The sequence below is a fragment of the Pipistrellus hanaki genome (assembly GCF_964339955.1).
Source record: "Pipistrellus hanaki genome assembly, chromosome: 15".
Classification (NCBI taxonomy): domain Eukaryota; kingdom Metazoa; phylum Chordata; class Mammalia; order Chiroptera; family Vespertilionidae; genus Pipistrellus; species Pipistrellus hanaki.
In genome coordinates this window covers 30,990,415-31,003,773 of record NC_140517.1, presented here as the reverse complement: position 1 = coordinate 31,003,773, position 13,359 = coordinate 30,990,415, and the positions used below count along the sequence as shown (strand labels likewise).

The 13,359-nt window shown below is 41.7% G+C and overlaps 1 protein-coding gene and 1 long non-coding RNA gene across 7 annotated transcripts in view; one reads left to right on the top strand and one right to left on the bottom strand.

The window, feature by feature from the left end:
- The window catches only part of ZNF565 (zinc finger protein 565), a 65,257-nt gene that overhangs the window by 28,731 nt on the left and 23,167 nt on the right, over positions 1-13,359 (top strand). For 2 of the 5 annotated variants that reach the window (XM_084905215.1, XM_084905214.1), the window contains exon 2: positions 13,080-13,151. In XM_084905215.1, coding sequence (XP_084761341.1) covers positions 13,143-13,151 — 9 coding nt within the window. In that variant the 5' untranslated portion in view covers positions 13,080-13,142. Of the gene's footprint in view, positions 1-992; positions 1,174-6,731; positions 6,842-13,079; positions 13,152-13,359 lie in introns of all 5 variants that reach the window. The other 3 variants (XM_084905213.1, XM_084905211.1, XM_084905212.1) reach the window with 3 other exon arrangements.
- Positions 607-13,359, bottom strand: part of LOC311633058 — a 67,851-nt gene continuing 55,098 nt past the window's right edge. The window contains exon 4 of one of the 2 annotated variants that reach the window (XR_014796893.1): positions 607-1,069. This is a non-coding gene — a long non-coding RNA (uncharacterized lncRNA). The remainder of the gene's footprint in view (positions 1,070-13,359) is intronic. The other variant, XR_014796892.1, reaches the window with a different exon arrangement.

The window sequence follows — 13,359 nt, the reverse complement described above, 5'->3', positions numbered from 1 at the left end:
GGGGCTACTTACTTCTCTGGGAGATGAAGGCAGGCAGTTACTTGTCTGGGACTTGGTTTTCTGCATGGTAATGACGGCTGCTAGACCACAGCTGCCATGCCTTTATGTTCCTCTCTATTTCTGTCACTGGGTTCAGCTGCAGAATGTGCTGACTACTCAGGCAGGAATGTCCATTAGGCCTGCCTTATTTAATAATGCATTGACTATGGCATTGTTACATTTTAAAATCATTGTATATATTTCATTATTGAGATGCACCTTAATGTATTCCTTTTACTGCCTACTAAAGATTATTTATACTTATATATTTTAATTGTGAAATAGCCCCAAAAATATTCCTATGATTACAACTTCTTGTGTTTTTATAATGAACTAGTAGCCCTGCGCTCCAATCTGTGTGCCAGTAGCTCTCTGCTGCCCTCCAGTGTCTCTCCATCCGCTGTCCCGCCCACCTTTAGCTCTCCCAACCCCTTCCCATAGCTAGCTTCCCTGCCCCCTCCTGTAGCTCTCCACCGCCCTCTTGTAGCTCGCTGCCCCATCCTCCTGTTGATCCATGATCCCATCGTTACAAGGTCGGTCATACGCTTCATGGTGTAACGACTGTTTGCATATTACATCTTTATTATATAGGATTTCATGGGGTTAGGCATTAAATATTTATTAAGAATTTGCAAATATGCAGAATCTACTAGAATTCAAGGAGAAAAAAATACTTTTAAAAAGTTACAGTCACTTTTAAAATTGCAAATGATTTTGTAAGGGAGATACTGTATACAAAAGAGATTTATATAAACTTGCATACAAATATCCAAAGTAAAGGTTGATAAACAGCACTAGCTTAGCCTGGTAATATGCTGTGAGATTTAATAAGAGGGAGATATTTGTATAACCAGAGTAGCTATTTTCATGTCATATTATATCTAAGTTGACTGACCCCATAAGAATTTTGTGGAGATACATCCATTTTCTTGAATTGCCTATATTCCCTGCAGTTTTCATTCACATTACCAGAAATCCAAAGTATGACCAGTGGATGGAGCATGATGATTCTGTGGCTGTTTGGAGAACACTGCAGGACATAAGAAACATAATAAACCCATCTGTCAGGAAGGGCTGAAAAGAAGCATCATTTATACAGAGGACATATCTATGTGACTTTTAGTCCTTTTCCAGGTAAGACTTTGGTACACATGAATATAGTTACCAAATCAAGTTTTCAACTATTGGAAACTGACTAAGCAAAAATACAACTGTGTGTGTGGTGTTTTTTTGTGGGTTTTTTTTTGTTTGTTTTTTTGGTTTTTTGTTTTTTTTTAGAATAGTATCCTGAGCTATTGTTTGTTTAAGAAGCTTATTAAAAAAAAAAAAAAAAAAAAAAAAAAAAAAGTAAATATTTTCTTGTTCCTCTGCTATAATATTTGGGAATAAGCCTACATTTACAGAATTTAAAAATACACATTTAGCTCTGGCTGGTATGGTTCAGAGACCTATGTATCAGTAGGTTACTGGTTTGATTCCTAGTCAGAGCGAACGCCCGGATTATGGGCTCAATCCCCGGTAAGGGCTGATCCATATTCCTCTCTCTCTGTCTCTCTCTCTCTCTCTCTCTCTCTCTCTCTCCCCCTTCTTCTCTCTCTAAAATCAATAAAAACATTTTTAAAAAATTTTAATAAGAAAGTACACATTTTAAAATTATACATTGTTCGCAGCAAAGGGTTTGGTTTTGTATGTTTCTCCTCTCCAGAAGAAGCCACTAAATCAGTTACAGAAATGAATGGTAGAATTGTGGCTATCAAACTATTGTATGTAGCTTTAGCTCAGCGCAAAGAAGAGCGCCAGGCTCACCTCACTAACCAGTATATGCAGAGAATGGCAAGTGTGAGAGCTGTGCCCAACCCCATAATCAACCCCTACCAGCCAGCACCTCCTTCAGGTTACTTCATGGCAGCTATCCCGCAGACTCAGAACTGTGCTGCATACTATCCTCTTAGCCAAATTGCTCAACTAAGACCAGGTTCTCGCTGGATTACTCAGGGTGCCAGACCTCATCCATTCCAAAATATGCCCGGAGCTATCCGCCCAGCTGCTCCTAGACCACCATTTAGTACTATGAGACCAGCTTCTTCACAGGTTCCACGAGTCATGTCCACACAACGTGTTGCTAACACGTCAACTCAGACAATGGGTCCTCGTCCTGCAGCGGCTGCTGCTGCAGCTAATCCTGCTGTCCGCACCATTCTATAGTATAAATATGCTGCAGGAGTTCGCAATCCTCAACAACATCTTAATGCACAGTCACAAGTCACCATGCAGCAGCCTGCTGTTCATGTACAAGGTCAGGAGCCTTTGACTGCTTCCATGTTGGCATCTGCCCCTCCTCAAGAGCAAAAGCAAATGTTAGGTGAACAGCTGTTTCCTCTCATTCAAGCCATGCACCCTACTCTTGCTGGTAAAATCACTGGCATGCTGTTGGAGATCGATAATTCAGAACTTCTTCATATGCTTGAGTCTCCAGAATCTCTTCGTTCTAAAGTTGAAGTTGTAGTTGTACTGCAAGCCAACCAAGCTAAAGAGGCTGCCCAGAAAGCAGTTAACAGTGCCACCAGAGTTCCAACTGTTTAAAATTGATCAGGGACACGAAAAGAAACTCATGCTTCACCGAAGAAAAATATCTAAACATCGAAAAACAATATTACAGAAAAAAAAAAAAAAACATTGCAAAAATATAAAATAAATAAAAAAAGGAAAGGAAACTTTGGACCTTATGTACCATGCAAATGCCAGATCTAGCAAAAATAATGCTAGTCCTAGATTACTTATTGATTTAAAACAAACAAAAAAAAAACACCAAAAAATCGTAAAATATAAAAACATTAATGTTTTATAGACCCTGGGAAAAAGAATTTTCAGTAAAGTACAAAAATTTAAAACATTCCTTTCTTTAATTTTGTAATTCTTTACTGTGGAATAGCTCAGAATGTCACTTCTGTTTTAAATAATTTGGATTATAAAATTCTTTGCTTTAATAAAAATTCCTTAAACAGTAAGTAAGTAAATAAATAAATAATTATACATTGTTATTGAAAAAATATGCTCTTAAGTAAATTGAAGATCATAAAACTTCCCAGACATGCCTGGCCAGTGTCGCTCAGTGATCGAGCATTGGCCTGGTCAGGGCACATGCCCAGTTTCCGGGCTCACTTCCCAGTAGTGGACATGTGGGAGGCAGCAGATCAATGTTCCCTCTCTCTCTCTCTCTCTCTCTCTCTCTCTCTTTCTTTTTTCCCCCAACTCCTTCCTCACTCTAAAATCAATAAACCTATACTTGGTTGAGGATTTAAGAAAAAAGAAAGAAAATACAGAAAAAAAAAAACCACAAAGATGCCCCATAATTATACACTTAGAGACAAAAGTTGTGAAAATTTGATTGAAAAGCCTTTCAGTCCATCTTCAATACATACACATATGCGTATATAGTATATATACATATGTATATTTTTTCTCTTTTAAAAAAATATATTTTATTTAATTTTTACAGAGAGGAAGGAAGAGGATTAAAACATTGATGAGAGGGAAACATCGATCAGCTGCCTCTTACACATACTGGGGATGTGACCAAACCAAGGCACATGCCCCTGACCAGAATCAAACCTGGGACCCTTCAGTCCATAGGCCGACACTCTATCCACCGAGCCAAGCTGGCCAGAGCATGAAACACAGAGTTTTATTACCTACCTTATTCACCCGACATTGTTTAACATCTTAGCATGAGCAAAGATATGTATCATTGAGAAAGGGAGAAAGAAAACATCAATGGGAGAGAGAACATCTATTGGTTGCCTTTTGTACACGCCCTGACTGGGGATTGAACCCGTGCCCTGATCAGAAATCGAACTCACAACCTTTAGGTATATGCTCCAACCAACTGAGCCACACTGGCCAAGGCTAATGAGTCTTTTTTTGTAGGACATGAAAGCTCTCTCCGGATTGTTTCCATTTTTAACAGGATCTTCATCATACATCTTTAGATAGTCTCATATATGAAATTGCTTCATCAAAGCACATTGGAGGTTTAATTTCTGCTGACATTGCTTTGTTGGAAGTATATATTAGCCTGTGTGTCCATTTTTTTTTTATGTTATGCTATTGTGGAGTCTCATCAATTTCTTATTTTATTATTTTTTATTAGTTTTTTTCATCACCATTTACCCACTCTATGCCCTCTTTCACCTCTACCCACTCCCCCTCAGCAATCTTTTAAATTTTTGCCAAATTGATAACTATAAAATGACATTTTCTTGTTACTGTATGCACTCCCTTCGTTACTAAAGTTTAAAAACTTTTGATAGGTGGTGCCATTTTATTATTTAGTGAATTGCCCATGCATAACCTTTGCTCATTTGCCTAAAATCACTGCTTTTTTTTCTGAACATTTAATTTTAAAAGTATGAAGGGTTTTTGTTGTTTTTCATTTGCCTTTTCATTTTGACTTTAGTACTTGGGGGTAGAACTTTTTAATCTTTTCAAGAATATGTCGGGGGGGGGGGTCTGCCTTTATGTCATGGGTTCATAAAACCTATACATAGAGGTAATATGCTAATTTGTCCGTGATGATGTCCCCAGTAACTACCTATTTGCATATTGATGCGCATGCAGCAGGGGGCGGGGTCTGAGGAGTCTGCCTGACAGGAGCCCAGACTGCAAAGAAGGAAGAGGAAGCGGCCACAGGGAGCTCTTCCAAACCCCCTCCATGGACACTTTACCCCAGCCCCCACACCCCCGGGGAGGGGGGGGGGGCGGGAAGGGAAAGACAAATACCCTATCCCAGCCCCCGCACCCACGGGGGCACGGGGAGGCTGATCGGAAGGACAGAAGACCCAGCCTCGGGGGGAGGGGGGTAGCTGCAGCCCTCACCTCCAACTCCCAGTTTCTTCCCCCGCACCCCTGCTTGGGGTGCCCACGGCCCTGACCACCCATCAGCGCCCCCAGGCCTGCAGCCCGCCACTGCTGGGCACGCCTCTCCTCCCTACAACTCCAGACCTGGGTGGAGGCAGGCCTGAGCGGCCCCCCAGGGTCAAACCCTTCCCCCTGACAGCTGCAGTGCCAGCTCCACAGCTGAAGCGCAGCTAAACCCGCCCACCTGGCCCGGCCCCCACTCCGCTCCAGGAGCCTGGAGCCCCGCCCTGAGCACGCACAGCTGCGGTACAGCCCTGCACAATTTAACGCCGAGCGGGAGGTTTGACAGTTACTCCCCCTCGGGCCTCGCCGCCCCACTAGCGACCCCCACCCCCAGCGCCTCCAGGGAGGACGGTCGCTACTGGGCTGCTGGCCAGACCCCGGCCCTCCGAGGCCTGCAGAACTCTCTGCAAAGCTTCCATAGCTGCAGTCTTGGGGGAGGGGGGGGGGGGGGGGGAATCACGCCCTCCTCCCCTAATCAGCACCTGCTACCTGTGAGGGTACCTGTGAGCTTAAAAATAACAATCCCTTCCCGTTTAGACATCACTTACTTGATGAAACATTTCTAGGTTTATTAGCTGAGAACCTCCTCATGACAACCCAGTGAGGTAGGCGGGGGAGAGCTTACAATTCCCATGGTATATGCGTATGTATTCAGAAAGAAGCTCAGAGAGCAAAAGTGTCAAGCCCAGTGGTTCCCAAGGTGCAGCACATGCCCCACAGGGGGGCAATTCGAGAATGAGTTAACAGTGAATTTTTGCATTATGGTTCTAGGGGGCCTCATATACAGTGTATCCTACATAATAAAAGGCTAATATGCAAATGACCAAATGGTGGCATGACCGGTCACTATGATGCGCGCTGACCACCAGGAGACAGACACTCAACACAGGAGCTGCCCCCTGGTGGTCAGTGTGCTCCCATAGGGGGAGCTCCACTCAGCGAGAAGCAGGGCTTACAGCTGGCGAGCAAGGCAGTAGTAGTGGGAACCTCTCCCGCCTGCATGGCAATGCTAGGGATGTCCGACTGACTGCTTAGGCCTACTAAGTGGTCAGTCAGACATCTCCCCAGGGCTCCAGGACTGTAAGAAGGCACAGGCCAGGCTGAGGGACACTTCACCCCCCCCCCCCCCCAAGTGCATGAATTTCATGCACTGGGCCTCTAGTATATTATATTTATCTTAAATTTTTTATTTTATTTTTTAAAATATATTTTATTGATTTTTTACAGTAAGGAAGAGAGAGGAATAGAGAGTTAGAAACATTGATGAGAGAGAATCATCGATCATCTGCCTCCTGCACACCCCCTACTGGGGATGTGCCCCCAACCAAGGTACATGTCCTTGACCGGAATCGAACCTGGGACCCTTCAGTCTGCAGGCTGACGCTCTATCCACTGAGCCAAACCGATTTCAGCTATCTTAAATATTTTTAAAGTATTTAATTTTGTACAGTAAATATTTTATCAAACTAGAACTTCTTTTTGGCTGACAAAAGATAGGCTGAGAAATTTCTACTTTGATAAATGTTTAAGGTTTTCATTGTGATCTTATGCATTCATTGCACTGCTTGAGTGTCTCCCATGCAGTATGTCTTGACGAATTAATAATGAACCAAACCAACAAGATCCCTGCATTTTAGTTTAGTGGAGGAGTCAAATAATTGACAGGCAAATATATAATACAATATTTAGTAGCACTGAGAGCTATAAAAAAAATAAAGCAGAGAAGGATAGAGAGAATGGCAATGGGTAATACTTCCATAGTTTGATTGCAGAGGTAAAGTTTAAGCAGAAACCTTCTCGAAGAGGAAATGTAAGCTCTATGACTGTCTAGTGGAAGAGGATTCCAGAAAGAGCATACAAAGCTTCCAAGGGAACATGCCTGGTGAGTTCTAAATAGTTCATGGGCATTTAAGATTAATAAATATCCTAATGGTAGGTACAATTTTAGAATTTTACCAGGATGCAGCTAGATGTGGCTGGCTGTTTATGAATTTTGATAAGCTCTCAAAAATTCTTTTTAAAGATTCAAGTATTTCATTTCCTCCAGAAAATATTTTATTTATTATTTCTCCAGCTGTTCTATTAGTCACTTTTATTCTATTTTAGGTCTGGATTTCTCTCTTCCATATCTCTGATCTTTATTTTCAGAATTCATTCTTCTGTGTATTTTTCCTCTGAATTCTGAGATGTTCTCTTAGGCTCCCAATCATCTCCACTATCCCAATTTCTAACACATCTGGTACCTTCTCTAATAATTCTTAGAAGAAACTATTGTCACAAAACCACTGTCTTCTGTGGCAAAGCACTTACAGAGGTTCTAGTTTCCTTCTCCTATTAACCCCTAACTCTTTCAGTTGCCCCTTTCTACTCTGGGATTTATTGTTTATTATTAATGGCAGTAATCACAGGGAACCAATTCACTCTGATAGAAACTTACATTAGGCAGTAAAATTAAGATGGATTTTTATCCATCTCAGATTTTACTAGCACTGGCTTTGGGTGAATCTCATAACCTCTCAGGCATTCTAGCTTATCTTCTGTATAATGTGGAAAATACAATCAACTTTAACTCACAAGGTGGTTGTAAAAATAAGAGCAATTGAAAAGTATATATGAGTGGCACCAAATCACCTCGCCCTGGAATCCTGGGAATCATTTCTATAACTATGTATTCTACCTTCCCCATGGATAAACTATATGTGATCTGTAATTCAATCCCCAACACTTGAGTGCTAGTTCCCATCCTACTCAAGATCATTGCTCTAGCAGTTGTCTCCTATATTCCTGTCATATCAATTTCTCTCTATATATTATTCCCATTACTATAAAACATGCTGGAATTTCTCCCACATTCAAAACAAAGAATTCTGCCTGGACCCCATATCCACTGCTACCTCTGTTTTCCTGTTCTTTTCAGCACAGATCCTTGAAAAAGATGGCTCTTCTTCCTGTCCTTCCATTATCTCTTGAACCCTGCTCCAGCCAAGCTTTTGTGTCCTCCACTCCAGAGAATCAGCTTTTCTCAAGACTTCTAATGATCTCCATAATGCCAAGTGGACAGTTCTCATTTTTCATTTGGCCACTGTTCTTACCTTCCCTTAAAAAAAAAAAAAAAAAATACATTTTATTGAGAGGAAGGGAGAGGGATATTGAGTAAGAAACATCAATGAAAGAGAAACATCAATCAGCTGCCTCCTGCACACCCCCTACTGGGGATGTGCCCGCAACCAATGTACATGCCCTTGACTGGAATCAAACACGGAACCCTTGAGTCTGCAGGCTGAGGTTCTATCCACTGAGCCAAATGGGTTAGGGCTCTCATCTGTACATCAGTAATTTCCAATTTTATATTTCTACATTTGGACTCTATCCTGAACTCCAGAACCAAATGTCTAATGGACACTTGACATTTCCACTTGGTATGTAATAATCATCTCAAGTATTAAGATCTAAAACAGAACTCATAATGGTTTCACCAAACCTGCTCCTCTCACAGTCCTTTGTGTTAAAAAGTAGCAAAACCACACTCTAATTTCTCAAGCCAAAAATCTTAGTGTCATCTTGCCTTTATTTTCTTAAATACCTAAAATTAGCTAATCCTGTCAGCTCTGCCTTCAGAGAATATGTAGAATCTGATTTGATCAGTTCTCATCAGTTCTCATCACCTCCACCACCCTAATGCAAATCACACTCTCCACTTGCCTGGATTACTACAGTGGCCTCACTGGTGTCCTTGCTTCCCCCACCCCTTTATCCTTTTTAGTTCATTCTCCGTGAGTAAGTCTTTCAAGTGTAAATCAGATTATGCCATTCCTTGGCTTAAAAACATCTCAGTATCTTCCTGTTTTACTCAAGAGTAAAAACCTAAATTCTTATAATCTACTTCTCTGACCCTCTTTTTCTCATATACTTTTTCATTACAGCCACTCTAGTCTCCTCTGTTGATCAAAGAAAGCCTGCTCCTGCCTTGAGGCCTTTGCAATTGCAGTACCCTTGCTAGGAATGTACCTCTCATAGTTATCTGAATTGCTCTCTCACTTCATTCTTATATGTCACCTTCTCAATAAAAAGTCTCAGGCCCAAACTCCCTGTCAACTTCCTCTATTTTTCTCCATAAAACTTTGGCCACTAGGCATATAAAAAGAAACATTCGTATATTTGCTACTTCCTCTTTCAATTAGAATGTAATAGATTTACTGAAACAGTAAATCTCACATTTTTTTAATTTTCATCGCAGATAAGAAAATGCCAGTTGAGGTAAGAACTTAGTAAATAAGAGAGAATTCCTGACTTTTATTTTCTCTCTGCCAGCATGTCCAATTAGATGCCAGAGCCTATTAATTTTACTTCTTTTCTTTTTTAAAAAATACGTTCTTATTGATTTTAGAGAGAGAAAAACATCAAACATCTATTAATTGCCTTCCATATGCACCCCAACAAGGGTCTGAACCCAAAATTGGGCATATGCCCTGACCAAGAAACAAACCAGCAACCTTTTGGGGTGCATGAGATGACATGCAATCAACTGAGCCATACTGGCCAGGGCTGATTTTACTTCTTCTCTATACCCTTCAAGAATGTATTCCCTTCCTTCTTGTTCCCACTAACTACTCTAGGACAGATTCTTAGTTTGTTTGGGAAAGTACAAGCACCTTTCAGTTGATATTCCTAACATTAGTTTTACTCCTCTCCAATAAAATCTGGTCATATTGTCCTTATCACTTCCTTCTTTAAATTCTTCACTGGCCTTCTATTTATTAATGAATGAAAACCAAACTTATATATATTCAATCAGTGTTCATTGGTCACCCGTAGCCTTCAGACACAATGGCAAGTGCCAGTCACAGTAATGATGAGACCTGGTTCTTGCTCTTATAGTTCTTTTATTTCATTCATACACCTTCATTTTCCAACCCCTAGATGTCATCTCCAGCATTGTCATCCTCTAAGTTCTAGAGCTCATTGAGTTTAAATTTGGATTCATTTAAATGAAGGAGGGAGAATCCAAGATGGCTGCTCGGGTAGGCACCTAGCCGCAGCCGCACGCAACAATTTCAATAAAATACAACTAAAATATAAAATGGACATTACCCAGAACTACAGGAAAGTCAACTGACTGGAAATTCTACAACGAGAAGCAAGGAGAAAACCAGAAGGAAGCGCGGAGGAGCTGTAAAAGCCCAAGGTACGGAGACACGCGGCGCGCGGAGAGTACAGAGCCGGAGAGGAGGGAGGCCGAGTGCCTGGCTGGCGTTCCCTAGCGGGAAGGAGATAAACACTCCAACTGTGCTGGGCCCCCAACTGCTCTGAACCCCCGTTCTAGGCCAGACCCTGGGGACCCAGGCTCATCCAGAGGGAGCTGGGCTGTAAGGCGGTACCCGGGGAAGCAGCGAAAGGAGGTCCCAGAGGCGCGCACACAGCGCGCAGAGAAGGGCCGGCCGGCTGTGCCGTAGGACTGCCCTGGCGGGAAGGAGACAGGCTCCAGACTGCTCTGAACGCCACCTCCAACTCCACTTCCAACTGAACTGAACCCCAGTTTCGGGCCCATTGCGGGAGAGCTTACACTGTTTGGTAGCAGGCGAAAATCGAGGGCACCTTTCTCTCAGAGGCGCTTGCAACAAGTACTGAAGGACCCTGAGTCTCAGGAGTCGCATAGGGCGGGGCTGACGGAAGCCAAGGCTGTAGGCTCCACCCTGAAACTCCGCCCCCATCAGGAAAGCTGCCTGCGAAAATGCCTAAACCAAATAGATCACAAACGAAAGAAATGGAGGACAAAAAGCGACTGGATATAGAGTTCAAAACCACACTTATAGGGTTTTTCAAGAGACTCCTAGAAAAGGCCGATAAAATAAATGAGACCTATGAGGATATGAAAAGGGATCAACAAGAAATGCTAAGGGATCAACTAGAAATAAAGAATACATTGTCTGAAATAAAAAATATTCTACAGGGTCCTAAAAACAGAATAGAAGATCGCAAGAATCAAGTCAAAGATTTGGAACATAAAGAGCCAGAAGACACTCCTCTGCAGAAGCTAGAAGGCAAGAGGATCCAGAAAATTGAAGATAATGTAAGAAACCTCTGGGACAACTTCAAACGATCCAACATCAGAATTATGGGGGTCCCAGAAGATGAGAGAGAGCAAGATATCGAAAACATACTGAAAGAAATAGTGACAGAAAACTTCCCCCACCTGGGGAAAGAATTGGACTTACAAGTCCAGGAAGCACACAGAACTCCAAATAAGAGGAATCCAAAGAGGACCACACCAAGACAAATCATAATTAAGATTCCAAGAGCAAAGGACAAAGAGAGAATATTAAAAGCAGCAAGAGCTAAGCAGGTGGTTACCTATAAAGGAGCACCTATACGATTGTCAGCTGATTTCTCAACAGAAACCATGCAGGCCAGACGGGAATGGCAAGAAATATTCAAGGTGATGAATAGCAAGAACCTACAGCCAAAAATACTCTACCCAGCAAAGCTATCACTCAGAATCGAAGGTCAGATAAAGAGCTTCACTAATAAAAAAAAAGCTAAAAGAGTTCATCACCACCAAACCAGAATTATATGAATTGCTGAAGGGGGTTCTTTCAGAAGAGAATGTAAATAAAGATAAAAATTATGAACAACAAATACGTAACTATCAACAAGTGAATCTAAAAACCAAGGAAATTAAAAAGAAAAATCTGATGAACAATATTAACTGTTGAATATAATAGAATCAGAGGTATGGAAGGGGAGTGAACTGATGATTCTTGGGGAAAAGGAAAGAGGGGAATGTGGGAAGAGACTGAACATAAACTGTGCACCTATGGATGAGGACAATGGGGAATGGGGAAAGGGCAGAGGGTGGGGTGGGAAGGGGGGGGGGGAAGGAACACTTGTAATAATATGAACAATAAAAATTTATTAAAAATAAATAAAATAAAAAAATAAGAACAAGAAAAAAAAAATGAAGGAAAAATTTTAGTTATTCATTCATATTAGCTACATGGGGCTAATGGCTACATTATTGACGATACAGATTTCCATCATCACAGAAAGTTTGTTGGACAGCACACACTGATCTAGACCTTTTCCAAACTATATACATCATTCCAAATGCTCCTCAAAAAACACCATATAGTTGGTCCACCGTTTTACCACTGCTTTCCACTCTGCTCATAATGCTCTTCTGTGCCTTTCCTAGCTATTAAATTTTCTGATTTTTAGGTCCCAAATCATGTTCTGTATCTTACAGGAAATTTTCCTCAACACCACCCCCATTGGTTACATGAGTCTTCCTTCTGACACCCCACCATGCTTCTTACTCCTCTAATTAAAACCAACCTTGCTACCTTCCTTAAAACCCCTGAGATCTCATTACTTGGGGGCACAGGCCATTCTCCACAGAACTTCAGCTGTGGTAACTGCTAGTCAGGGAGGAAGCCATGTTCTGAAGGAAAGCGATGGGGAGGGTTTAAATGGAAAATAAGTGCTGGGCCAAGAGGCTGCTACAAATTGAATTGCCACTCAGGTCAGCTTGTAAGATGCCTGTATTACTGTGGTTTTCCTGCTCCTGTCCAGCTGGGATGGAGTCTTTGATGAAGTCTCTGGTGGTATAAACAGCATGGCACCCTTTTGGACTTTGAAAGAAAAAGTAAACCAAGGAGGTACCCAAAAAATTCTGCCTATAGAGCCTACAGAAGTTGGAAGACATTGTCTAAGAATTTTATTTTTTTTTCACAAGATGGTACTGTCCTCAGCTTTAGAGGGTAAAGTGCCTATGAATTATGATCTTCCTTGCTGTAGCTGCAAAGTAAGATCTGCTTGATCCAGGTTGGGAGCTATCTAGGCCCTATCTAGGGTATATAGACTATAAGAAACAAGATAAGGGACTCTTCAGGCCAGAATCCCTCCTGCTAGGTGCATGGGTTCTGTGTCAGTGCTGGAGCACGTCTGCATGAGTCCATCTTTTGGTTTAAGGAGGGGCTGGGTTTTGTTAACTCTGTAGTTCTTTGCATTAGGATTGTGTGGCAAGACCAGGGGAGGGGAGAGAAAGCAGAGCAGGAACAGCTCATCTATTTAGGATTGCTGAAGCAAGCTCAATTTATAAGAGATTTGCTCTGCTTTTTCAGGATTCTACTTGTCCAAGAGAAGAACCTAGAGAAATCTGAACAGATCAGGTAGTTCTAAAAGCAATGGCCCAGGTAAGTTGAAATTTCCTTCATCCTTTTTTGTGTTGTTTTTTTTTTGTGTGTGTGTGTGTTTTGTGTGTGAGGGGGGGGGGGGGTTCCTTTGTTTGTTTGTTAATCCTCACCAGAGGATATTTTTCCATTTTAGGGAGAGTAAAAGAGAGAGACAGAGAGAAACATTGATGTGAGAGAAACACATCATTTGGTTGCCTCCTGCACAAGC